The sequence below is a fragment of the Thermobia domestica genome, chromosome 12, assembly GCF_964235325.1.
Source record: "Thermobia domestica chromosome 12, izTheDome1.hap1.1, whole genome shotgun sequence".
In the NCBI taxonomy this organism is placed as follows: domain Eukaryota; kingdom Metazoa; phylum Arthropoda; class Insecta; order Zygentoma; family Lepismatidae; genus Thermobia; species Thermobia domestica.
Window position 1 is genome coordinate 8012743 of NC_137465.1, and position 25644 is coordinate 8038386.

Genomic DNA, 25644 nt, shown 5'->3' on the forward strand with positions numbered 1-25644 from the left:
CCTGGATTTTGTGAAAGAAACCCAATCATTACACTCTAATGTTGTATCTAGAAAAATTAGAAATCTGTAGGCTTACGCGGAAAACGAAGGCATGAACATTCACCTTAATGGAAACTGAGAAATCGGTGTTCTATAAGTGAAATAAATTTTGTTTCTGTGAAAAGCTCAATCTCAAAAATTATGCGAAAAGCCAAGGCATGAACATACACGTTAATAGAAATTTTGAAACCGGTATTCTGATAGTGAAATAAATTTTGCATCTATGAAAAACTAAAACCTCATTGGCTTATGCGGAAAACAAAGACGTGAATCTTTATTTAATAGAAAGTGAGAAACCTTTGTTCTGTAAGTGAAAGAACCTATGTCTGTTAAAAATTAAAACTTCATTGTCCTGCGCTAAAAACAAAGGCACGAACATCAGTATTACTACGAAGTGAGAAACTGATGTTCCAGAAAATAAATAATTTATGTATGTGAAAAACTATACCATCATTTTCTTGCGCTAGAAAAAACTTTCACTTTGATAGCAAGTGAGAAACCATTATTCTAGAAGTGAAAAAAATGGTGTATCTGTGAAATACTAAAACCTTTATCGCCTTGCGCGGAAAACAAAGACATGGACATTCACTTTAATAGAAAGCGAGAAAGCGGGAAACCGTATTCTGATATTGAAATAAATTTTGCATCTATGAAAAACTAAAACCTTATTGGTTTACGGGGATGGGCTCATTGGCTGACGTGAATCTTTTAATAGAAAATGAGAAACCTTTATTCTATAAGTGAAATAAACATTGTGCATCTGTTCAGAATTAAAATCTCATTGTCCCGCGCTGAAAACAAAGGCACGAACGTCAATGTAAGTAGAAAGTTGGAACTGATGTTCCAGAAAATAAATAAATTATGTATATGTGAGAAATTATATCATCATTCTCTTGTGGAAAAAAAAGCATGAACTTTCATTATGATATCAAGTGAGAAACTATTATTCTACAAGTGACATAAATGATGTAACTGTGAGAAACTAAAGCCTTCATTGTTTAGCACGGAAAACAAAGACATGAACCTTCACCTTAACAAAAATTGAGAAACCGGTATTCTAGAAGTGAAACAAATGGTGTAACTGTGAGAAACTAAAACCTTCATCGTGTTGCGCGGAAAACAAAGACATGAACCTTCACCTTAATTGAAATTGAGATATCGGTATCCTAGAAGTGAAATAACCTAACTACCACACATGTGGGGAAGGGAGAAGTGAAAAGAAGGAAATACTATTAGAGAAGTACTATAGTTGATATAGTATAATGGTAATTGTTAAATATGGTAGGAAAGTACCAAGCACAATTCTACCGAGAATAAAAGAATGGAAGATGAGAATGAATACAGACACAGACAGCATGGCACCCGAAGTAGTAACGTAGAGGTAACACCAACACATCCTGCTTCTACAAGAGGTTGTTTCGACAGCGCAACCTTACCTGTAGCTATCGTAGTTAGTGTAGGATGACCCGTAGTGATTGAAGCTATCGAAGTTAGTGTAGTTATCGTAGGATGTATACCTGTTATCCCTGTAGTTGCCAGACTCGCTGTAATACCCGTCTCCATAGTACTGGTCATCGTAAAGGGTCGTTTGCCGCTCCAGGCTTGGACGTCGCTTGGGCCCCGCTAGAAAAATAAAATATCCTATATTTAGGAGTGTAATAATCATTTCCATTCGTTTGCTTTGTTTCAGACAATGGATGAGTCAAGTAGTGTACATAGAATTTCATCAAGCAGGCCAAGCACTGAAATTCCTATCAAGTCAGGACATGCGATTTTTGTATTTATATATTAATACGGTAAGTTATTTTTTTCGTATTTTTTTAGAAGGTAAGTTAAAATCCTATAGCCTCGCCTCTCTTGTATACGCCACTGGGTTCCAAAGGGCAATTGCCACTTCCCTAAGTTTGAGATTTTAGTATATAGCTGCATTTTACAATCCATATGATAATAATATACCAATGGAAAATGTGAATATTTACTTCCATCGGGTGTCTTCCACCTCTCCCCCGCTTCCACCAAAATTTGAAACTAATTTGCTATACTAGAGGCGAACAATTTCGTCACTTTTGCTATCAATCAAAGTGCAAGGATCTGTAGGTAAAGAAAACATACGCTGATTTCAGTTTATTTTCATGAAATTACGTTTGTTTACTTTCCTTACCTTTGATCCATTTGCTCTCAACATTTTCGTGTTTCCTCAAAGTTAGCCAAAAATACAATTTTACCATTTAGTACGGTATTTCAGATCGGCGAAAGACATACCCATCGCAAGTTCACAACATGCTATACTTCTTTCAAACCTACCAGAAATAAACGCTGTCAGAAATATGCATGTCATGTTTGACTCATCCATTGTAAAATACATAATATCATACCAGAAATCTTATTTCTATATATATTATTGTACTATCTTACCACGAGTGGTAGCCACGTGCTTAAGGAAAGCTTCATAGAACCTTGTTCAATCTCTTATGTAACTATCGTGAGAAATGGGTCAATGCAGCTACAATATTGTGCTCTGATCAATATCTTAACACTGCAAAAAGTGATTCTCAGTGAAATTTGTCATTCTTTACAATCAATTCATCTACTTGCAATCATCAATTTTCATCTCTGACAGACACTGATCGACCTCTCCCAGGATCATCCCCAATGGTCAATCTGTTCTTTTCAAGTGCACTAAATTCAGCTCCTTACCAACTTACCAAACATTGATTCACAGTTTTCTCACTAAACGGACTGTAAACGACAATAAATTTTATTGCGGTTTTCTTGTCGCGGTGTTAAACACTAAATTGTTGCGCACGTTCATACATTAGACACATTTGATAACATTTCACAGGTATATTTGACTCATATTACAAATTTAACCGAATTTCATGAAATTTCGTGTGCTTGTAGATGTAGTTATCAAATGTCTCTCTTTTTTGTTGCAACATTACTGAGATTATACACTTTGTTTAACTGATTCATGTATTCAACATATGAACTTAATTTCAAACGATAATAAAGAAATTTCAATCATTACTTATAAATCTCAATAATAAAAAATTCTTTGGGTTATGAAAATAAAAAGTAGAGATTCCTGAGGTGAGTTTTATCCTACTTACAGTACTAATTAATATCTGACTAATACTTTGTTCACTGCGTAATACTAATTGACTTAAGTTAACCATAAATCCCAAAAAGATAAATGCAATAGTATTTATAATTAAATGTTTTTGCTACTCTTCCTTGTGTTTGAATGGAAACTGGTAAATTTAAATTGGGAAATTACAAACAGTTTAACGTCCGATAACGCAAACTGCAACAACAATTAGCGACAGGCAGGCAAGTGATAGAACAAGTAGCAAAATCTATTAGCGTCAGGCAGACAAGTGATAGAATAGGTAGCAACATCTATTAGCGTCAGATAGGCAAGCGATATAACAGGTAGCAACATCTATTAGCACCAGGCTGACAAGTGATAGAATAGGTAGCAACATTGGCATTTATTCCGAAGTTGGGCGTCCGTTTTCGCCACGGTTTTTCGCTGTTATCTCCTTTCCACACTTTCTGCAATAAGTGCATGTTCTGCAATAAGTGTTTGTTATTAGGTTCATGAATTCGTGCTCTTCACAAACTTTTAAAAGATTTTGATCGTTATCAACGAATTGCTTCACAAATGTTAAAACTGTTAGTTCATTGCCCTTGCACATTCGCCATGTTGATAACATAAACGCTCGTTTCTTTCCCACAATGCAACTGTTTGGTTACCTTGCGCCAAGTAGTTCCCTCCGCTTGCCGTATAGTCCCATGTTTATAACCGTTTATATATAACAAATAAACAGATTTTTCGAGACTCTTATATATTATCAAGCACACATACGATCAAATTATCCATATCTTTCCTGTAAATTTTTAAAATTTTGCTGGAAACGGAGCCCAACTTTGGAATTTAACCCGCAACATTTATTAGCGGAGGCAGGTAAGAAATAGAACAGGTAGTAACATTCATTAGCCTCAGGTAGACAAGTGATAGAACAGGTAGCAACATCTATTGGCGTGAATCATAGATGTTTACCGTTTAATTATTAAGATTGTGCTACAAAGGTGAACAGTATGTGTAATATTGCTGGTCCCTGACAGATTACCATACGTTCTGTAATTTTGGGCCTTCGCCGGTGTCGTGGTCCTGTCCAACTCTCTTGTCTTGGAGACAGGGTAATGTAGTGAGAAACAGCCTATACTCTGACAGTTGATTTTGAATGATACTTTGTGTATCCGCGAACTACAGCGAATTCCATTCACAGTCCTGGTTCAGGGCAAACGTTAATAATATACTCCCTGTTTCCTAACCTTGGAGTGACATAAGGACGCAGAAAATGAGAACTCAATCTCAAAACTCTAATTTAGTGTTAGAACCTACTTACAATATAAAATATGAAAACATTCTTTAAGACAATGATAGAGGGAAGTTAGACTTGGTACGCATTCGTGATACAGCACTGAGACTGATATAGCCAACATCAACACTAGGTCAAATGATGTAAATTGTAATTATCAAATCCTTTGTTTACAATATCCCATTAGATAGGTCAATTTATCATTCAGCCAGGGGAGTTAGATTAAATTAATTCTCAAGTCAAATTTTTAACAGCAATTAAAAGTTGAAGTACGATATGTCTTGGAAAATATTTGAAGTCACTCTGCATTCAATATTTATTACTATTACTCTTTTCTTTTCTTTTCTTTTTTCTTTTCTTTTTTTTTTTTTTTTGGTCAAAGTTAAAGCAGAGACAAGCAATTGCGAAAGTCTTGCATTATGTTATCACATCGAAACGGATAAATTAATTTTTATTAAACCTTCTCGACATTCATTTTGATAACAAATTCATGAGCTGAAACAATAGATTGATTGATTGGTAATTGGTGCTACATCTGTAATATCTAAATTGTAGCAACAATATAAAAATCGGTCTCCTCATCGCTGACCTTGCATACTTAATTGTGCTTAAAATATACACATTATTTTCAGTCTATTTTCATTTATTGCATACTAATTGCATATTAATTGTACATTTTATTATTTAATATAGAATATCTAACTGGTTCACACTAGCTTTGCTATCTTAAATAACTTAAACTAAAAATATAAATCGCTGAGAAAAGTAACGTTTATTTAAAAATAATAAGTGTGTAACACGGAGTTGAACGGTATTCACCAGGTTATGGCATATGCTGATGATGTAAATTTAATAGGGATGATAGGAGAACAATAGAAAGAAATGCGAGATCTTATTAAACGCTTGCAGGGACATGGGTTTAGAAGTAAATGCAGAGAAAACTAAATACATGGAAGTGCGTCGGGACCGTAATACGGCAAATTGTGGAGGCGTTAAAATATTAAATAATACTTTTGATAAAGTGGATACTTCCAAATATTTAGGATCAATATTAACAGACGAAAATCATATTCACGAAGAAATTAAATGTCGACTAAAAGCAGGGAATTCGTGTTACTATTCGGTTCAAAATCTCTTGTCGTCGCGAATTCTGTCGAAGAATTTAAAGCTTAAAATATATAAAACGATAATCATGCCTGTTGTTCTGTATAGTTGCGAAACATGGTCGCTTACTCTGAGGGAAGAACATAGACTGAAAGTATTTGGGAACAAGATCCTAAGAAGAATATTCGGACCCAAGAGAAACGGGAATGGGGAATGGCGTAAACTTCATAACGAGAAACTACATAATTTATACGGTTTACGCAACATTGTTAGGGTCGTCAAGTCTAGGAGGCTTAGGTGGGCGGGTCATGTAGCTAGAATGGAAGAAAGTAGAAACGCTTTCAAAGTCTTGACTGGAAGACCAATCGAAAAACGACCATTAGGAAGACCTAGGTGCAGATGGGAGGACAATATTAAGATGGATCTCGCAGAGATTGGAATACAAAGAAGAAACTGGATCCAATTAGCTAAGGATAGAAGTCAGTGGAGAGCTTTTGTGAACGCGGCATTGAACCTCCGGGTCCCATAGGCCATAGAGTTAGTTAGTTAGTTTAAATGTGAAACAGTTTCGTCAACTAACTGAACTTTTATTATGATTGGCTGAGTCTGTTCTGAGCCAATTAATGCTCAGAATTAGCTTCTATAATCATTCTATATTTATACGCAACTCCCTCCTATTCAGTTAGTTGGCGAAACAGTTACACATTTATTATTGTTAAATAAACGTTACTTTGCTCAGCGATTTGTATTTTTAGTTTAAGTTTATCATAAAAAATTATTTTTAACTTGCTGATATTTTCATTATTTTTTACCCGTAATTAATTACCCATCTTCAAATCTTCGATCGACACTGGAAAATTAATTCACTGCCTGTAATCAGGACCGGATCCAGTATTTTCTGATGGGGGGTGCACCAATAACTATCAGTACATTTGAATCAAATTTATTTTTTTTAATGTCTTTAGGCATCTATGATGTGTATGAGGAACTGACTTAAACTATTGTGTTTAGCAAAACCACTTTCTTGTAAGGCCGAAACGGAAACATGACATGAAATTTTAGGAGAGTATTGCTATTTCCACTGCCAGTTTCTCACTTTAGATAGTGTATATTCAGAACGGAGGGGGTTGCACGTGCTCTGGTGCACCCCCTAAATCCGGCCCTGATGCCGAAAAACGCACAAAGGAATGAAATTAAATGATTTTTTAGTTTAACATCCCTCGTTAATGCCCTTTAGGCTAAAGGAGTCGGATAATTGGTGAAAGCGAATGTTTATGAAAGTAAATTTTTAGTACTATTCCACCAGAAATCGAACCTGGGACCAAAAAACTGAACGTTATACTACAAAGCGCGGATGGAACCCCCTAGTAAGATTTAAATATTATTTGCTTTTTAGCAAAAGAACAGATTGAACTGGTTGAAACTACAAGAGACAGGGGCGGATTTAGCCCGAGACCGGGGGCATAGCCCCTCCAGTTTTTTAAGTGTCAAAAATAATTGAAGCTATTATTTGAAGCGCTTGGAGGATAAAGGTGGTGTGTAACAAATTGAATATGATGGGAAAATTGACTTTCACAACATTGTCCCTTAATATACCACCTTCATCGTTTCTAAATATCTCCACTAGGACGAGGACTCACCAAATAATGTGCTAGGTAGCATGAGTAGCATATAACACGTGCATGAACAGTCAGAATGCAACATTTCGAAAAATGTAACGTAACACCTTTATCCTCCAAGCGCTTCATTTATCTATTTGCGAAAGTTTATAGTTAACTTAGGATATACCTATCATAGTCTGGGTTCTGGTTGGTCCCTTAGTTTTTACCTTCTAGATCCGCCACTGAGGACAAAGAAATTCAAAGACAACCAAATAGATGAATAGTTGCATTAAACGTTAAGTTTCATTTTTAACACTGGTGTCCAAAACATGAGCAAGAGATTGTTTTCCGAAAATATGGGCTAATGCGCCTTTACATCATGCAAAAACAAAGATCAGAACTCTTATTTGCCTATTCTTTCTTTCTTGAAAGCTACAGGGTAGCTCACCGCAGGCACGTAGCCAAGGGGTGGGTCTGGGGGGGTCCGGATCCCCCTTTCGGAACCAGAAACGAAAAGAATTAAGGAAGGATGAAGCAGAAAGAAACGAGAAAAAACAGAATCAGCGTTAAAAATAAAAAGCTACAGGAAGCGCTTGATTAATCTTTCGTATGAGGAGCTTTGTATGGATGAAACGGGTGAGGGGGTCAAGTTAAAAATGGATATTATTGTAACGGAGCATTTCAAATTCCATCTAGCTCCATGCTGATCCTATGGACTACAAATGACGATCGATAAACTGGTTCTATCAGTTAGATTCCCCGGTAGAACTGAAGAAATGACCACAATCACGAATAATATAAGCATGGCAACACAGGTTATAGTTACACTTCCTAAAGAAATTTTCAATTTCGAGGCAACACTAATCCATTTTATAGGATGTCTTTACTGCCGAGAGATCTCGTTGCTATCCTTGATGACATTAAACAAAGAAAAGAAAAAGAAGAAGACAAGAAGAACCGAGTTTGAATAACCTCGGAACACTATATCTTCTTTAATATTTTTCTTTTAAAAATATTCTTTTACTCGAGATTTTTTCATAGTTTGTTGTTAAAATACTTACTAACATATCCTCATTTTATTGGCCTAATAAACAAATATGGGTATGTTCCAGTAAAATAGTGTACATTGCTCGAGCCCCTGCTGTATAACCACAGTATTTCGTATCAGCACCCCTCCCCCTTGATTACGAAATCCTGGCCAAACGAACCAATATATATCGCCAGTAAAATAGTTTTGAATGACCGAGCCTCTAGTGTGTCAACTACAGTATTTCGTCACGGACTCCCCTATTACAGGGGTGCCCACAAGGGGGGTTATGACGCAAACTGCGTCATTGAAATATTTGTGGGGTTAAAAATCTATATAAATATGTTTGAGGGGGTGTAAAAATTAATCGAAAAAATTTTTTTCATGGAAGAACACCTACGGATAGACAATTCAGGGGGGTGCGTCATGGAGTTGAGGGGGGTGGGCACCACTGCCTATTACAAAATTCTGGCTACGCGCCTGCTCACCGTAAGCGGCGAAGCTGACAAGCGCAGCTTTTGTGTGGTTTATGGTGTGACGTCTTATTTCGTAAAGACCTTGCAAAATTACTGATTGCTCATCACAGTTATGATTACCACGCATCCTGATTTCGTTGGCGCAGTCTCAATTTGAGAGAAAATGTTCCGCGTTCCCACTTGGCTCTTTCGGGACATTAAAATGGCTGACATTCATGTTAATTGTTAGAGTTAGGTGATTTTTATTATTTTTAATTGAAATTTAGTTTCCAAATTATTATACAAGTTTTCAAATTGGCAGAGAAAATCTCGTAACAGCTACAGGCAGGCAAGTAGGTAGATTTGTAACATATAGGCCTATAAATAGGCAACATACCATTTAAGTAGGTCATATTTTTATTATTTATTATATGATCAAGTGCCAAAGTGATTTAAATTATCTCATTTTGCTTGTACAGTATCAATATATAAATATAGTTTGGTCTTTACTAGAAAGACTTATATTACTCTATTGCAGAGAAAGGATCGCTAGCACATTCCCCTCCCTCTCCCCATTTAGCCGGATGAAGTGTATCTACTTTTTGCTTTGGAAAGGTTGTAACCCAAATTATAGACATTTCAGTCACAAACAGATGAATTAGTGAATATGAGTGTGGTAGTTTTATTGACTAATTAGATGAAGGTGCAAATAAATCGGGAACTAACCACGGCACAGTATCAAGATTGTGGTCAATGTACAAGACAAAATGCCTCGAGATGTATTTAAAGAGAGTTTCCACTCACTGCCAAACCAGCAGAGAACTATGGTTTGGTGTTATCTACTAAAAGGAATCGTTGAAGCACTACTGACCAGCTGTGTAACCAACTGTATGCCATTTCTGGAACATCTGTATGGCGTCGAACTACAAGAAGACATCTGTATAAGGTAAGACTTTATAAACGTGCGTTCCCTGATTCCATCCCAGCTCGGCTAAGTGGGCTTTCTGGTGGACAAATCACCTTATCCATGGATTTTCTATGAGTTCTCCCTTTTCGTCTCACTTTCTTCATTTTACCACTCTGTTCATTATCATATTTTCACCACCATCTTTAGCCACCCAGCATAATCGTGAAACGTTAAAATAAGAAAAGAAATATCTTAGCCAAACACTTGAGCATCATTCTGGATAGACATCTCGTCCTTGGCAAATACATTCACTTCGATAGGACAAGAAGTGAAGTAGAATGCTGGCGTTCCAAATGAAACAAGCCAGTGACGTAACTAAGGAGGGACAAACGGGGCTTGTGCCTCGGGCAGCGGAATGCGAGAGGGCGCCAAACTGAGCAAATGTTTATTTTAACTATGAGGTAAGCAAAGGAGTTTTAGCAAACTAAAGACCATAAAAAGTTACCTCAGAAACTCAACAGGACAACGATGACTTACCAACTTTAGGATCATGTCCTGAAAGCATAAGTTAGCTTCAAAGATATTTTGAGGACATTGTAAATACCTTTGCAGCCAAAAGAGCCTGCTAAGTTAAATTTTAGTTCCAGCTGCTTGTGTTTTCATTTAACTTACACCAATTTAAGAGATTTGCAAAATATCCGAGTATAATACACGAGACAACAGCTTGACTGTTTGTCATAATTTTAAACATTCTATTCTAAAGCAACAGACTGTTTATTCATTCTACACATATGCACATCGCCATATAATTCCAAAAACATTGTAATTTGCAGTTATTATGATAAAACTATAAGAATATTTCAAGCATGCTACTCCCAGATTATTTGGCAATCAAGTACTAATTAGCTTGGTGTTTTATTTGTACTAAAAATTAAATTATGTACTGCAATTTTAAATCAAGCGTTACCACTTGAAGAAAAAATGAAATGAAATCTTTAAGTTTTACGTCCCACGGTTATGCCGGTTAGGCTAAAGGAGACGGTGATAATGAGAGATGAGTGAAATGGTGGAATGAAGAAAGTGGGAGGAAACGGGAGAACCCCGAGAAAACCCACGAGCACGGTGTTTGTCCAGCACAAAGTCCATACGGTGCGAGCTGGGATCGAACCAGGGACCACACTTGAAGAAAAAATGGAATAGAAGATTTACTGTGTAATGCCAATATCAGGTGTAGTCAGTGAACGTTTTGGTTTGATTGGTCACGGGGAGGGGGAGCTAAGGCGAGTTCTTGCTCCGGGCAAGAAATAGCCTAGTTGCTTCGCTGAAACAAGCGCTTCTCCAGACACCAATCCAATGTGTTCACGTTTATTCAACAATGGCAGACAGAAAATGGAATGATAAAGTAACTGGAGGTTGAAATTCGTAAAGTACAGCCGAACCGGAAGTGGAAAAGGCTGAAGACAAGATCGACTTATTAAAAGAGATGTTGCGAAATGAAGAAATTTGTTTTCTTATATAGGTGCTATGTGATACCATGTACACACTCTAATTAAGAGGTTGTAGTGCATTGAAGTAAACCTATTGTCAAAAAAAGTTTAATATATACTAGAAACAAATTCCTTTGACAGAGATTGGCTATGGCTGTCTGTTGCTGATGGACTGGGTGTATTTTATAGATATTTACACCGTTTATTTACAGGCATTCATTTTGAGACAGATTCAGCTGTTCATTATGGAAAGTTGATAATATGTTCGTAGTGATTTCTTGATATATGGGATTTGTTGTGTATTTGAAGTATTTTATGTTATAGTTGTTTGAAATAAACATGTGTATATGAAATAGTTAATTATTCATTTTGTCCCTAAGGTCTTCTGTCTATATATTTAAAAAAAATGCTAGGTTTATACATTTGTGGTCAAGAAAAGTCTATATGTTTGTGCCTAATTCTTTTGACAATGAGTTCTCGAGAAAGATGCCGTTTTCACTGATCGATTGCGAATTTCGTGTAGATTGTTCAGTTCTAATTGGATTGGATTGTTCAGTTCTAATATTTTTAAAATGACAGTTATTTCTTTACTACATTTTTAAGAGGTGCACTGGAGGTATTGAAAATTTAAAAAGTGAAGCATCATATCCTACGAGTTATACATTCCAACACCACACGTGTATACGGGGTTAGTATATCTCTCCGGCGTTTGCTTCATTTCCAAACAATAATGGAAAACGACGGATAACCATTTCTCCAGTCTAAGGTGAATCTTTATTGTTTGGAGTATTTTTCCCAATGAACACCATATATCACTGGCATTATGATTAATTGTATGTGTTATGTATTTGCTTATTACATACTGCATGCAAGAAGAAATAAAACACTGATCATATATTAATTAAAAACTTCAACCGGAAGTAGGCTCAAATCTCGAAAAAAGTGCGAGATATTGAAAAAATAATCGAAAATCTCCCCTTTGTGGTACCCCTTGCCAATTTTTATCAAAACGTCTTTCACTTGTATCTTTAAAAGGACATGTACAGATGTGAGAAATGACAAGGAGATTCATGCTCATATGTGAATGATACGCTGTATAGAGAGCGCTGGTTCAGGTAGTATATATATATATATATATATATAAAATATATATATAGATAGATAGATATAGATATGGATATAGATATAGATATATAATGTATAAGCACAGATATGGAAACACTGTCAGAAGGAGCATTTCCTGCTTGATAAGATCCTTGCGAAATGGGAATTAGGTCAAATGTGAATTCGCATTTCACATAAAATAGGGGATATGATTTTTACCTCTGAATGACAGCTGATAAACTGTTAGGAAATGTGGGAATTACGCCAATTGACGAGAAAACCTTTGCTGCTTAAGTTTCAACCACTACTTTCTTCATTATGTTTCTCTAAAGTACAAATGGAACTGCACGACAGATCATATCTCTATTTTATTTCATTTGTTTCAACTTAGTACTAGAATCAAAACCTACTTTTAACATAAGTGAGAACTGTCATTACCGATTGTATTTAGCCTGTTTTTGTTTTTAATTTCTTTCTAAAATAATATTTGTGAACGTATTACTATTGCTACTTTTAATTGCTGCGGTATGCCAGAAATTGTATTCCTTCAATCAAAAGAAACAATATTTAAATTCATGTTCTTACTATGGCCTTGACATCTATGGACAAACTAAACTAAAAGTACTAGGATTTATTCATATACAGTAGAGCGTCGATTATCCGAAGTAATTGGGGGACATCGGTGTTCGGAAAACTGGTTTGTTCGGATAATCGAACTGTACATGTTTATTTGCCAAAAAGAAGTACTGTACAGTAAATTTATTCATAAAAACAGGCATCTCTTTAAGTATTACAAAGTAACGTACAAAGGCAACTTTAGTAGGAATATATAGTATGTGGTACATGGCGCAGCTGTTGCTGTGAACAGCTTTGATACTGCCGCTACTTCTACAGCCAGTGCTAAACCGACAGAAGTGTGCTGATTGTTGAAACACAGCGACTGGCGGCTTGGCCGGTCAGCAGCGCCTTATGAAGGCCCCATTAGAAGCAATGTTCCGCCAGCGGTGGCTCAGTGCGGCGACTACTGTGGGAAACTTGGTTTGGGAGTGAGGGGGATGATGGACGGTAGGGTGGGAGAGTAACAGGTGCGAGCGAGTACACAGTTCGGTTAAGCGGTCGTTCGGTTGACCGACGTTCGGATAATCGACGCTCTACTGTAATTAGAATATCATATATGTACATTATTAGTAGGATATTTGAGGGAATAAAATTTAAACTATTCTTTACTTGTAACTACGAAAAATATAAAAAGTATAGTGAAAAAGGTGCTGTGTTTCATTTTATTCTATAAAAAAGACATAATGAAGTGAAGTGCTATGTGAAAGAAGTGTACAAAGTAAGTGTCGCAAAGCCGTGTCACAACGCAAGGCATGCATTTTTATTCCATGTCAAGTGTTTTTCTGCTATCCTCTTATATGCGTATACCTATCGTCGCTGGCGCGTTTACTTTCTATGGATACACCCCCTTGCTATCGCTCGGACAAGGGCGCCGATATCCCTGTAAATTTGGGGGGGCATTCAGATGCAGAAGGTACATATATGAGGATTTTAAGACAAATTGCGTTCAAATTATGCCAAATATTGTATATTCATAAATAGAATAGGGGTGCCTACCTGAGGTTTGGAGGCCCCGGGGCTCCCGGGGCTCCCGGCCCCCCCAGGATGCCCTTGACCTCCCTACTGCCTCCTGCCTGACTCGGCTAGATAGCATTCCTGTTTTTTTTTTTTTTAATGATCAATAAGCACATATTGGTTGGTGTTTTAAAACTCTTTCGTTTTATATTCAGCCCTCCTAAAGTCAATCTGCACGCACTAATCTACCTTAAAAATCGTTTTCAAAGGCAGTGAAACGTGCATTTCGTGCTAAGAAAGAAGGTAATATTTCATGAATGTAAGTGTGCCCCCTTAAAATAGAATAGTATTGTGACCGAAACGTAAAGTAAAGTGACCTTGCCTAATCTATTAGCCAAAATAGACAATGCATTCAGCAGGCGGTTTGTAATTTTCGATCGAGTAAGGAGGGCGCAAAATTCATGGGAGAAAAGAAAAGAAAGAAAGAAAAAGAGGGAGAGGAAAAATTACTTGGAATATTTTAACCCTCTCGCGATCTTAGTTTTTTGGGGTATTTTTTAGACTTTCAGTCAAGCAGCTACTGCATCGTCACTATTTATCCTAAAATCATGGTTCATACCTCATCTGTACAAACTAGTATGTACTTAAATCCTCTTCCTGCTTTCGGAAGTGGTCCTATAATGTTATTCATGTTAGGAAAATGCATGTGTACATATATTAAATGGAGGAAAAGTAATAAAAATCAAGGAAAAGCAAGAAATATTTTTGAAATTTTTCTTACGCTTCCCAACAACCATAGCGCATCGTGGCTGGTTTATCGACCTCACTTATATGTACGGGGCACCGTCTTATACTCTCACCCTGGGCGCTAATTTTCCAAGGCACGGCACTAGGTTTCATTAGCGCATCTCCTCTTTTTTCGTTCCGTTTCTCTGCGTCCGGTTCTTTCAGGTGATATTTACAAGACTAGCGCTTTGTGAACATACTAACATATTTAAATGATTAAATCGAGGTGCGCACATAGAAGTTTTTGATCAGAGGATCCAACTTTTTTCTCTGGGAGCTCGAATACGTCCATGCAGTATTGAACCACTCTTATTCTACACCCGAAAAGACGGTAAGTAATTGTTAATTATTACTACGTATTTTCTCAGAAAAACAGATTATTTTTATAGGGAAAGAAAGACAAATGAAATGAAATATTTAAGTTTTACGTGCCACGGTTATGCCGGTTAGGTTAAAGGAGACGGTGATGATGAGGGATGAGTGGAAATGGTGGAATAAAAAAGTGGGAGGAAACGGGAGAACCCTGAGAAAACCCACGAGCACAGTGTTTGTCAACCGCAAAGTCCACACGGCGCGAGCTGGGATCGAACCAGGGACCCCAAGCTGGGACCGAACCAGGGAGGTGAACGCTCTACCACTGAGCCGGTCCAGACATTCCTATCCCAAAACCTTCATCACTGCTACAGTGTGTTAGTGATTCTAGTTCACCAGGCCAGGAAAGTGACGTAGAAGATATCAACTTTGAACCGCCTAGTGGTTCATCTCAACCTATACTTTTTCACAAAATGATCTTAATGATTTGGTTCCGAACTTAAATTTGTCGAAGGAGTCAGCAGAAGTTCTTAGTTCTAGGCTTCACACAAGGAACCTTTTGACATCTGGAACGACATTTGTCCGGTACAGACAGAGAAAGACAATTTTCACCCTACTTTGTACAAAAATATCTTGTGTAATGTTGTGATGTGTTGGATTTACTTAGTAAGTAAAGTTTTTCTGTACTTTCCATTACCTGGAGACTGTTTGTTGATTCTAACAAAACAAGTTTAAAATGTGTTCTTTTACACAATGAAAATAAGTACCCATCTGTACCTATTGCCCATTCGATTTCAATGAAAGAAACTATGAAATTAATTCCAAAGATAATTAAATATCAAGAACATGGGTGAGAAGTGTGTGATTTCAAGATTTTGAGCATTTTACTAGGATAGCAATCTGGATGTACGAAGATGCCATGTTTCATTTGCGAGTAGGATAGTAGGGCAAGAAGTGAGCATTGGGTAAGAAGGGAAAGGCAATTATGAGTACTTTGGAATCCGGGATCTACAGATATTGCACATGAACGTTTAGTTCCTTAGGACAAAATATTACTTCCACATCTTGAAATTTAATTGGAACTTATTAAACAATTTGTGAAAGCACTTGACAAACAGGGACAATGTTTCAAGTTTATGTATAATATATTTCCATCCTTGTCCTATGGAAAAATGAAAAGTGAAAGCATATTTATTGGCGTCGATGTACGAAAGCTTATGGAAAACAGAAATTTTAAAGCAACAATGAATCGAGCTGAGAGAAATGACTGGGTGGTATTCAAAAGTGTAACAGAATTTTCTCGGTAACTACAGAAGTCCAGATTATAAGAACATTGTAGAAACTATTGTTGAAATTTCAAGAACTTTGGTGCGACATGAGCATTAAGATACATGTCTTGCATTGACATCTGAATTACATTCCAGAAAATCTTGTTCAAGTAAGTGAGAAGCAAGATGAGAGATTTTACTAGGATATGAGAGATATGGAGCATAGATAGCAGGGTAGGTGGAGTGTTAGCATGATGGCGGACTATTGCTGGAGCACAAACAGACAAACGGCGGAAGAAAAATCATAAGAAACTCATCAAAGCTTACAGAAAAAAGCGTTTGAAAAACAACTGAAAAGTATTTCTTTTTCTTACATATTCAGGGTTTTAATGAACATATTTTTGTAAGTCAATGTATTTATATTCATTCAGATTTACATTTCAGTACAGACATCTGTATAGTTCCTTCGTATTTCTGTTCCCATATATAATATATACATACTAATTTTGTGGTATTGGTTTGGATTTTCAAAGTCAATTTGCGGAAAAACCTAGGGTAATGAGAAAAAACGGATTTCATTTTCGGAATCAGCGACTCAAGAAATATTTAATTCACCTATCAAAATGGAAACAACTTTCAGATGATTTTCATTTGCAGCCCTGTGATATTAATCGAGTTAAAAAGTTTTAAGGAGAGTCAGAACCCGGTGGACCCTTGCGTGTGTGTGCCAATGGATAAATCTGAAATCTATTTCATATTATTGTGCTGTTTCAGGATATCATCTATGAGCGTGTGTCCTCCCTCACTCCCATTCCATTTTAAATTCCCAGTCAATCTCATCTGAAGTGGAATAACGCTCTATGCATTATACGTTGACGCAAACCTTATATAATGGTCCTGTCTGTTACATCGTGTTGCCAAAGCTTTGCAGTGGTGACTTGCATTATTTGCGAGAATGAGCTGTGAAGTGGCTGTAATCTTTAAAAAAATAGTCCAGTCAATTCCTGCGTAATCGATGTTTATTCCTACTATTTTCAGTACTTTGGTTATGTTATTTTAATGGCGAATAAGAATAAAACTCGTCAATGTGCATATTACCTATCAAAGAGTGTTTTTCAATAATAAGCGTAGTCAGTACTAGGCGTAGGAAGACAGACGCTTTGTGCTCTACGCGCGAAGATGAGCATTCCAACGCCATGGTTAAGTGGATGAACCAAGAGGTGCATTGCGTGTTAAGAAAATCTCTAATTTAAGGAATCATCGCTCGAAGTATTGTAGAATTAATTATGCAAATGTGAACAATGGTTAATACAGTTGTTTCAACGTGAAATTTTAATGAGGTTATTGAACATATGTTAAAACAATGCAGATTACTCAAAGTTACTTAAATGCACGCCGTAAAAACTAGGAATGTACGTATTTCATCTAGAAGAAAATTTAATCTTCGCAATCAAGCTCGTCGATAATTATGGTAAGACAGTATGAGTTATTTGCAAGAACAATTCCATCTGCTGCGCCATCAATTTATTTAATATTAAGTGATTTTGTCAGAAATTTCATCATGGGAAGAGGTGAGCCACAATAACCAAGATAGAGCCAGGAAACTTTCATTAGAATTACTCTAAGTTCCCCCTCCTTTAAATCCCCTGTTAGTGTTGTGTAGTGGAGTGGTACTAAGTGAATCAACATGTGCTAGATGGTCGTGTGTCACCAAGCTTAAAACACGCGGGAAAAAGCTACCATTTCATTTTAAAATTTATTCCTCGTCATTTTTTATGTTTTATTGAAATTCTAAATGGGCTAAAAGGTTTTGAAAACATACAAAAGAGATTTATCGACAGAAATTTATTGAAAAAGGGTATACGTAAGTAATTTAACATTTGAATTATTTTTAATCAAATAAAATCTTATGTATTTGTTTTGTTTTCTGTTATCGTTTCAGCGTCTCTTGGATGAATCACTTCAGGAATTGTTGGTATTATGTACAGGTATTTGTGAGCACTCTGTAAATATAAATGGGCGTGCCGAGGACGGTGGGTACAAGCGAGTGCAACCTCAGCCTGAGTTTATATTGGTTCATGATTCGATTTGGAAATTTGTATGACTTTTATCCTAACCACTACCACCTACAGAGTGAAGCGCTTGTTCGTTCTAACCACTAAGTCCGCTTTAAATATAAAAATAACAGCCCGAACATGAGAATCGAACCCCAGTCGGGTTACACATCTAGATAAGGGATTGCAGTACATCCTAAACAATAAAGTAGGATTATAAAAATAATAACAAAATTATTTATTCTGAATTGGCATTTTGGTATTTCAAAATACGTTAATCCTACTTAGGCCAGGTTTTCCCAACTGATGTGACATGAAATTTCTGAATATAAGTATATACCTCACACGTTACATTTTACTTTCACCATGCATCCTTTGACAATGTGCAAGTTAAACCCTTTAAGACAAACGTACCGGTTAAAGTCTCCAATGATAACAACAATGATCTATTTTAACCTAAACTAACCTCAGCGTGGGAACTCAGTAAAGCTGCCAGTCGAAAAGAAAGTGTAGTTCGCCGCTGAATACAGTTATACTTAAGAAGTAAAGTTTAAAGTAAAAAGAGATACTCGTATTTCAAATTCAGTCTACATGAAACAAATTACTGCCCACAAATTTTATTGTTAATAATACTGAGTTTCTGCTTTGTTGTTTGTAGCTGAGCAACAGAGAATGAGGAAAATTATTGTTTTTGATTAGTTTTGTACATTTATGTTAAAATGGACAATATGTCACGGATTTCGATAGTTTTATGGTTTCTGCATGTGTAAGTCGACCAGTGTGTTAATTTGTAAGGTCGGGTATACATGTGTTTCATATAATGTAATCTGTATTGCATTACATACTATATTACGTGAAGTCCAGCAAGATAAGTGTACAAAATTACATTCTAGCAAGATAAGTGTACAAAATTACATTCTAGCAGAATTACTCTGTGCATAAAGCAGGTTTTGTCAAGAATTTCAATATGGTGAGTTCGTTTTATATGCTCTCATATTTACGAGAATACTCGTAATCAAATATCAGTGCCCAGCCCCCGCGAAGTGAGCTTTGTGGTGGACAAACACCGTGTGCGTGGGTTTCCTCGGGGTTCTCCCGTTTCCTCCCACTTTCCCCATTCCACCATTTCATTCATTACTCATCATCACCGTCTCCTTTAGCATAACCGGCATAACCGTGGGACGTAAAACTCAAAGATTTCATTTCATTTTCAAATATCAGCGACCTCTGTATTTAAATACGAACTTAAATTTGATTACATCCAACAGTAACAGTGGTGTACCTAAGGTGGTTTGAGGTTTTATGCCCTATCTTGAGGAGCAAGATGTTAGGTAAAAATAAACATTTATACTATACATATACATAAAAAATCATGCGGATCCTGAAACGATATGAGATTGAACCTTTGAACCCCCTTTGATGAAATTCTGCGTACGAGACTGTAAGATATTGTTTTCTCAAAACGAGCAACTTTAACTCTGAAACATTAACGGTGCGGAATACCTGCACATTTTATTTTATTTTTTCTTTATATATTTTAGCCCATTGATTTATATGGTAAAATACGAGAGTTGGCCAGAAAGTAAAGAACAATTGAGTATATCTCAACAAAAACGAAAGAGATCAAAACAAAACTTCATTCCCAACAATACTAAACCTATCACAACTTTTCTACATAGTTGCCATTGTTGTTGACGTATTTATCACAACGAGACAAATTTTCCAGTGCCGATGTGATAGGTTTGATCGATGCGCCGAGGTGGCGCATGATTGTCGCTAATGACTTAAACAATGAACTTACTGGTTCTTTAAAACTTTGTGTTCCTGCGAGAAACTCCTTTATTTTTGGGAAAAAGTGAAAGTCACTAGGGGCCAAGTCAGGACTGTAAGAAGATGGTTAAAAAGTTCCTACTTGAAACATTAATATTTCTGTTAAGCAAACCATAACTTCGAACAATGGCCAGTTAAATGAACATCACTTCACAAGAACGAGACAGCTCAAAGTGAGACAGGTGGGTGAATGAGAGCCAGTCGCCATGGTGGATGGTCTGCGTGCGGTGTAGTAGCATACATGCAATCATTCTTTAGTTTCTGGCAGTAACTTAATGGTTTCAATCATTAGCGGCAGATGAGCATAACATCCGTATTGAAAACGTTATAATTGCTTCAATAAAAATAGCTTCAATGTAGAAAATTAGTGTTGCGTTTAATATAGTTGTAAATGAAGTTTTGTTTTGATACTGTTTGTTGAGATATAGTAAATCGTTCTCCAGTTTCTGGACGACCCTCGTACTTGTCTGCTTTCTTTGAAATCAATGAATGTTTTTGGTTTAGTTGATGCTACTAATTTATTCTTTAAATCTATATAAAGGTTCGTTATTTCGTAAAAATTAGCAATTTTCTGTATAACCTTAATATTTATTGATGAAATTTAGTTTAAGTAATACAGAGAAATCTCGGATTAGAGGACAGGTGTCCGTAAAAGAAAAGTGTCGGTTACTGAGAGATTACATAGTAATTTAAATTACTCACACTTCATACAGTAATTGTACGAACTATACAGTAATTTTCACGTTAGTTATATTGTAATATAGATTAATATCAAATTACTATGCAATGTCTAAATTTCAAGGAACTAGTTTAAGTGGTTGGCCTGGACATTGATCACACGCTCAGAAATTGAAAAATCTCGCCGAATAATGGATCTGAAAAGGTAGGCAGACGGTAGGTAGCGGCATGAAGTCACGCCGTCCCCTTGCCTATCTTTGCCCATTGTAATTTCTTAGAAACTGGTGGGACGCCGTACATATTTTTTGGAGGTGAGAGAACGGCATCCCCCCGCACTTTTACCCCCTGACAAATGTATTATACAGTAAAACCACTGAATAGCGAACAGCGATGGAACATGTTTCATCATATCTCATATGTTTCATAATTATTTACCCGTAAAAGAGAGGTGTCCGTTATAGAGATGTTACACAAATTTAGATTACTCACAGCTATAGCACGGCCAACAAGAGATGGTCTCTGACGTTTCTTACCACATACGGTGGAACATTGCAGCCCCTACTTTGATACCAGTGTTACCAAAAACGATCACTCTGTCTTATACCATTAATTAAATTGCCACTACAGTTGCACCGAAAAAACCTTGACACGCGAGTAGTGGCAATGTCACTGCGAGCTGTCAGAGACGTTCTCTTACTGGTCCTACTATAGTGTTTGTAGTTTGAGGGACATTTCGTAGGTAAATTTAGCAAAAAGGGAAAAAAGAGAATTTTTAGATAAAACATGAAAATTCAGGGAAATTCTCGCGCTGATTGACTGAGCAATGCTAACATTTTTCCTTGTTCTTCAGAAATAAACCAATATAATGGCAATACTCGTATGTGTGTATTTGTGTGCGTGTTCAAAGTACCATAATTTATACCCATTGTTGGATCGGTATATTTGTGTGTATTTCTTTTGTTAAAAAAAGTGAAGGAAAAGTAAAAAAAAAAAAAAATACAAACAAAAGGCAAATGAAAAAACAAATATTGTTAACGCTTCCTTTAATATAGGTAAACTAGATCCTAATCTTATCACTAAATTCTATCATAGGAATTGGCAGTGGCGTATTTAGGGGGGCTTCCGGGCTTAAGCCCCCTGAAATTTTACTATAGTAAAGTATATGAAATATCTTGCAGAATTTTCACATTTTCAGGCAAAGCCCCGAAAGTTAGCAAAGCCGCCACCCCAAAACAAAATCCTAAATATGCCACTGGGAATTGGACACGCAACAAACTAGGAAAAATTTGATACAAAAGGGAAAATTTTGTGTCAGTCGAGGGAAAGTTTCTTAAGGAAAACTACGAGCATTGCTCACAGCTCATGCAATAATTGTATGAAATATGCAGTCATTTGTATATTACTGGTTATAAATGTGAACATAGGCTAATATCGAAATAATGTGGTCAGTGCTTGAATTACCGAGGGATTTCCTAAACAGTATAAGAGGACAAATAGTATTTTGATACTTTATCTTCGAAGTAACAGGGGAAGATACAAGCCCCACGAGAAAGAAGAGTAAATTTGTCGGGGGAAAGAAAGACAGAATTTTTGTCTATACGGCTGATTCTCAACGATTATTTTTACTCACAGAAGGTTCCTAGTATCCCCAGGACAAACTTATTTATTATGGACAGAGGTGAGACTCAATTCAAGTTCAACTTGGAACTGTTGTGTGTGTGTGTGTGTGTGTGTGTGTGTGTGCGTGTGTGTGGTGATTCAATGGGTCACTGATTTACGACAAAGACATTTTAGAAAAGGGATTTTTTATCTACTGTACCGTATCCGAGATATTTTAGATGCAGAAAGTATTTTTCTGTGTAAAACATGATCAAACTATAATTTCTGTCTGTTATGAAGAAGTTGGAGAAAAAGAAGTCTGTCCGTATATGTGTCAGATTGTCTGTAAAAAGGAAGTTTATGTCCCTTAAGAATACTTTATACCTTGGCCGTTATTGGGACGTATTCGCAGAGCGGGTGTGCACTGTATTACGTTTTGAATAGAATGCATATTTATTATTTAACTAGACTGAGAGAAGTGAGCAGGCCCGTATCCAGGAGGGTCTAGGGGGCCGGGCCCCCCTAAATTTTTGCTGGCCCCTTAAAATTTTTACAGTAGGCTTGCAAAAGAACTATAATATGGTGATGAACTATCATATGGTTGGATCGCCCCCCCCCCCTAACTTCAGCCGGGCCCCCCTACATTTTTGGGCTGGAAACGAGTAAAATCAAACCATAGCCATTTCAATTCATTTCAAAGATAAATAGAAAAATAATTCCCCATACAAATCAATAGGTTTATGAAGGTGATATAAAAGATAAAACTAGTCAGGATCGTACCATGCACAGTAATAACTCATATAAAGAAAACATATATTTGACGTTATTTCGTAAATCAGGTCTCTAGCTTTAAGAAACTTAATATCAAATACTGGACTGTAGGAGACAAAATATCCAGCACTAGTTTATTTCTATCTTAATAGACTTAAAAGTAGGGAATAACATCTTGTAAGAAATATCATTGAGAATTTGTTCTGTTAAATTTGAGATTTGTTTTTTATTTTATTTTTCTGAATAACATAAAGACAAAAATGTTACAAAATTTGGGGAGCCATCTACTATTAATGAATATAAGATACATTAAAAAGTTTGAGATATTTTCCACGCAACTCTCATGTTATCAGAATGCTCGTTTTTGGCAGGTACCAATCTAATATTAAAAATTACCCACCATTCATTATTCAGTCTCAAGAAACTGAACAAACAGAGATGGATCTAAAACGTAAAAACTGGAGAGGACAGAACTCGACTATGATAGGTGTATCATGAGTTCACTTTAAACTTTCAAAAAAATATAAGTAATAGTTTCTATTTTTTTCACTCAAAAAACTGGGGGGTGGGGGCTAGTTCATCCGCCTTTGTGAACAAACGGTATTTATTCCGTTAAGCCCCATCACCTTTTCAAATATACAATAATTACTTTTGGTTAGGTTAGATTTGATTTCTTTCACTTGATACATACGGTTGGCGAAGCCCAGTGCAGTGTTAAATATACACTGAGAAAAATATGTAGGTGGCGTACTTAAAAAGATAGGTTACATGCGTAATTCCTGTAGTTTTTAGACTTAACGTACAGCAGACGTGTAACTGGAAACCCATGTTTTATAATACTTTCCGTATGAAACAATATAGGCGGTCAGGATCTCACATACAAATGGACGTATATAACATATAGCTGACGAAGGTAACATAAGTATATGCATGTGATAAACGAAAAACTGTTAGATGTCAGACATCCTGCAACGTCATGATGTAGCATGCAAGGGCAGTGCCTATGTAGCATACGGATAACGTATGCTCCGTACTGATTACTATAGTAAGCAAGAGGATAACGTATATTTGTACAATATACCGCTGTCCGGAGAACGGATTTTTCTCTATGTAGACTTAATACGCAATTTTCTACTTGGTATAAATAGCCATTGTCAGTACTCATGTAGTTACTGTGTGTGTTACACATCAATGGATGAAAGGAATACTTTAATGTTAACACTGAAATTGATATCAATATGTTTGTGTAATTTGAAACACACAGGCCTAATATGTATATATTGTTACAGTGGTATCATATCAAAGGCAGATTTCCTAAAGAAAGGCCAAGTGAGAGAAAAATATATGAAAACTATCATAAAAGTAATTTGTATCAAATTCCCACGTTTATATATGTAAATAGAAAATATGGAAACCTAATGCAAGTATAACTCAGACGGTCAATGCTGCAGCTTTGACCAATGCTGTGCCGTGGGAAAGGTGAGCGGAACGACGGTCCCGGACGCCAAAGTAAGAGGGCGCAAAATTGGAGGAAAAAAGAAAAGAGAAGGAAAGAAAAAAGAGAGGAAAAAATACTTGGAACATTACTAAAATGTACTTAAATCCTCTTCTTGCTTTAGGAAGTGGTCCTATAATGTTACTCATGTTAGGAAAATGCATGTGTACATATCTCGTATATAAAATGGAAAGCAAAAAGTAATAAAAAGTGCTTAAAATCAAGGAAAAGCAGGGTTTATTTTTTAAAATTTTCTTACGCTTCGCGCCAACCATGTGACCCTTCGCGGCTGGTCTCTTGACCTCACTCTCGCCTCGGGCGCTGATTTTCCAGGGCACGGCACTGGCTTTGATGGTAAAATCATCAGGTTTCAAAATTTTTGTACTAGAAAATTGGTTTTGAAAACAACTGTAAGTTTATTCCTTTTCTTGATTTCCGTATATGGTGACTCCATATCTTTGATATTGATTGCTTTATATTGTGTTCTTTTCTGTTTTGAGAAAGGTATGCAATTTACATAGTATATTTTCATTAAAAAACTAAAATAAACATACATATAAAGAAACGCGTTAAGAATCATTTACGATCCAGAATGCACAACAAAAAATTTCAGCTCTTACAATGTTAGTAAAATGTGTACTCAAAGCGAACCATACTTGCAGACGCTAAGGCCATGAAGAAGTGTTTTACTTTGTAACAAATATCGTACTGTTTCCAGTAACTGTTGATGTTTAAATTTAAAAAGAGAATGTTAAAGTCCATATTATGACATGTAAAGGTGTAGGCTATAACCACTAAGATTCAAAGCGTCATAAATGTTTGTTTTATATAATGTGATGAACGGAGTTTTTGTATACTGGTACATGCATTTACATTAAACATGATTTGTGGCTGATGTTTGATGAGAAGTGCGTAGGTGTATGTTGGGAAAAGGCTTCTTATGCCAGAGTGCCTAGGGGCGCAAGAAACCTTAATCCGCCCCTGTTTAGATATCTGGGTACGGTACTTGCACCTCGAACGGCAGCACGTTTCAAGTGTGGCAGAGTTGTAATCGACTCTACCTTGGGCCTATACATGTCTTACCATCCAATTTTAACTGCAATGTAAAATATTGTGTTCACAGGACCTATGGTCCTAATCGTACATATAAAACAATTTCCAATTACACAA

The 25644-nt window shown here is 36.3% G+C and overlaps 1 protein-coding gene across 1 annotated transcript in view; it reads right to left on the reverse strand.

Moving 5' to 3' along the window:
• Positions 1-25644, reverse strand: part of LOC145667142 (uncharacterized) — a 629144-nt gene that overhangs the window by 37933 nt on the left and 565567 nt on the right. The window contains exon 10 of the mRNA XM_081734883.1: positions 1476-1662. Coding sequence (XP_081591009.1) covers positions 1476-1662 — 187 coding nt within the window. The remainder of the gene's footprint in view (positions 1-1475; positions 1663-25644) is intronic.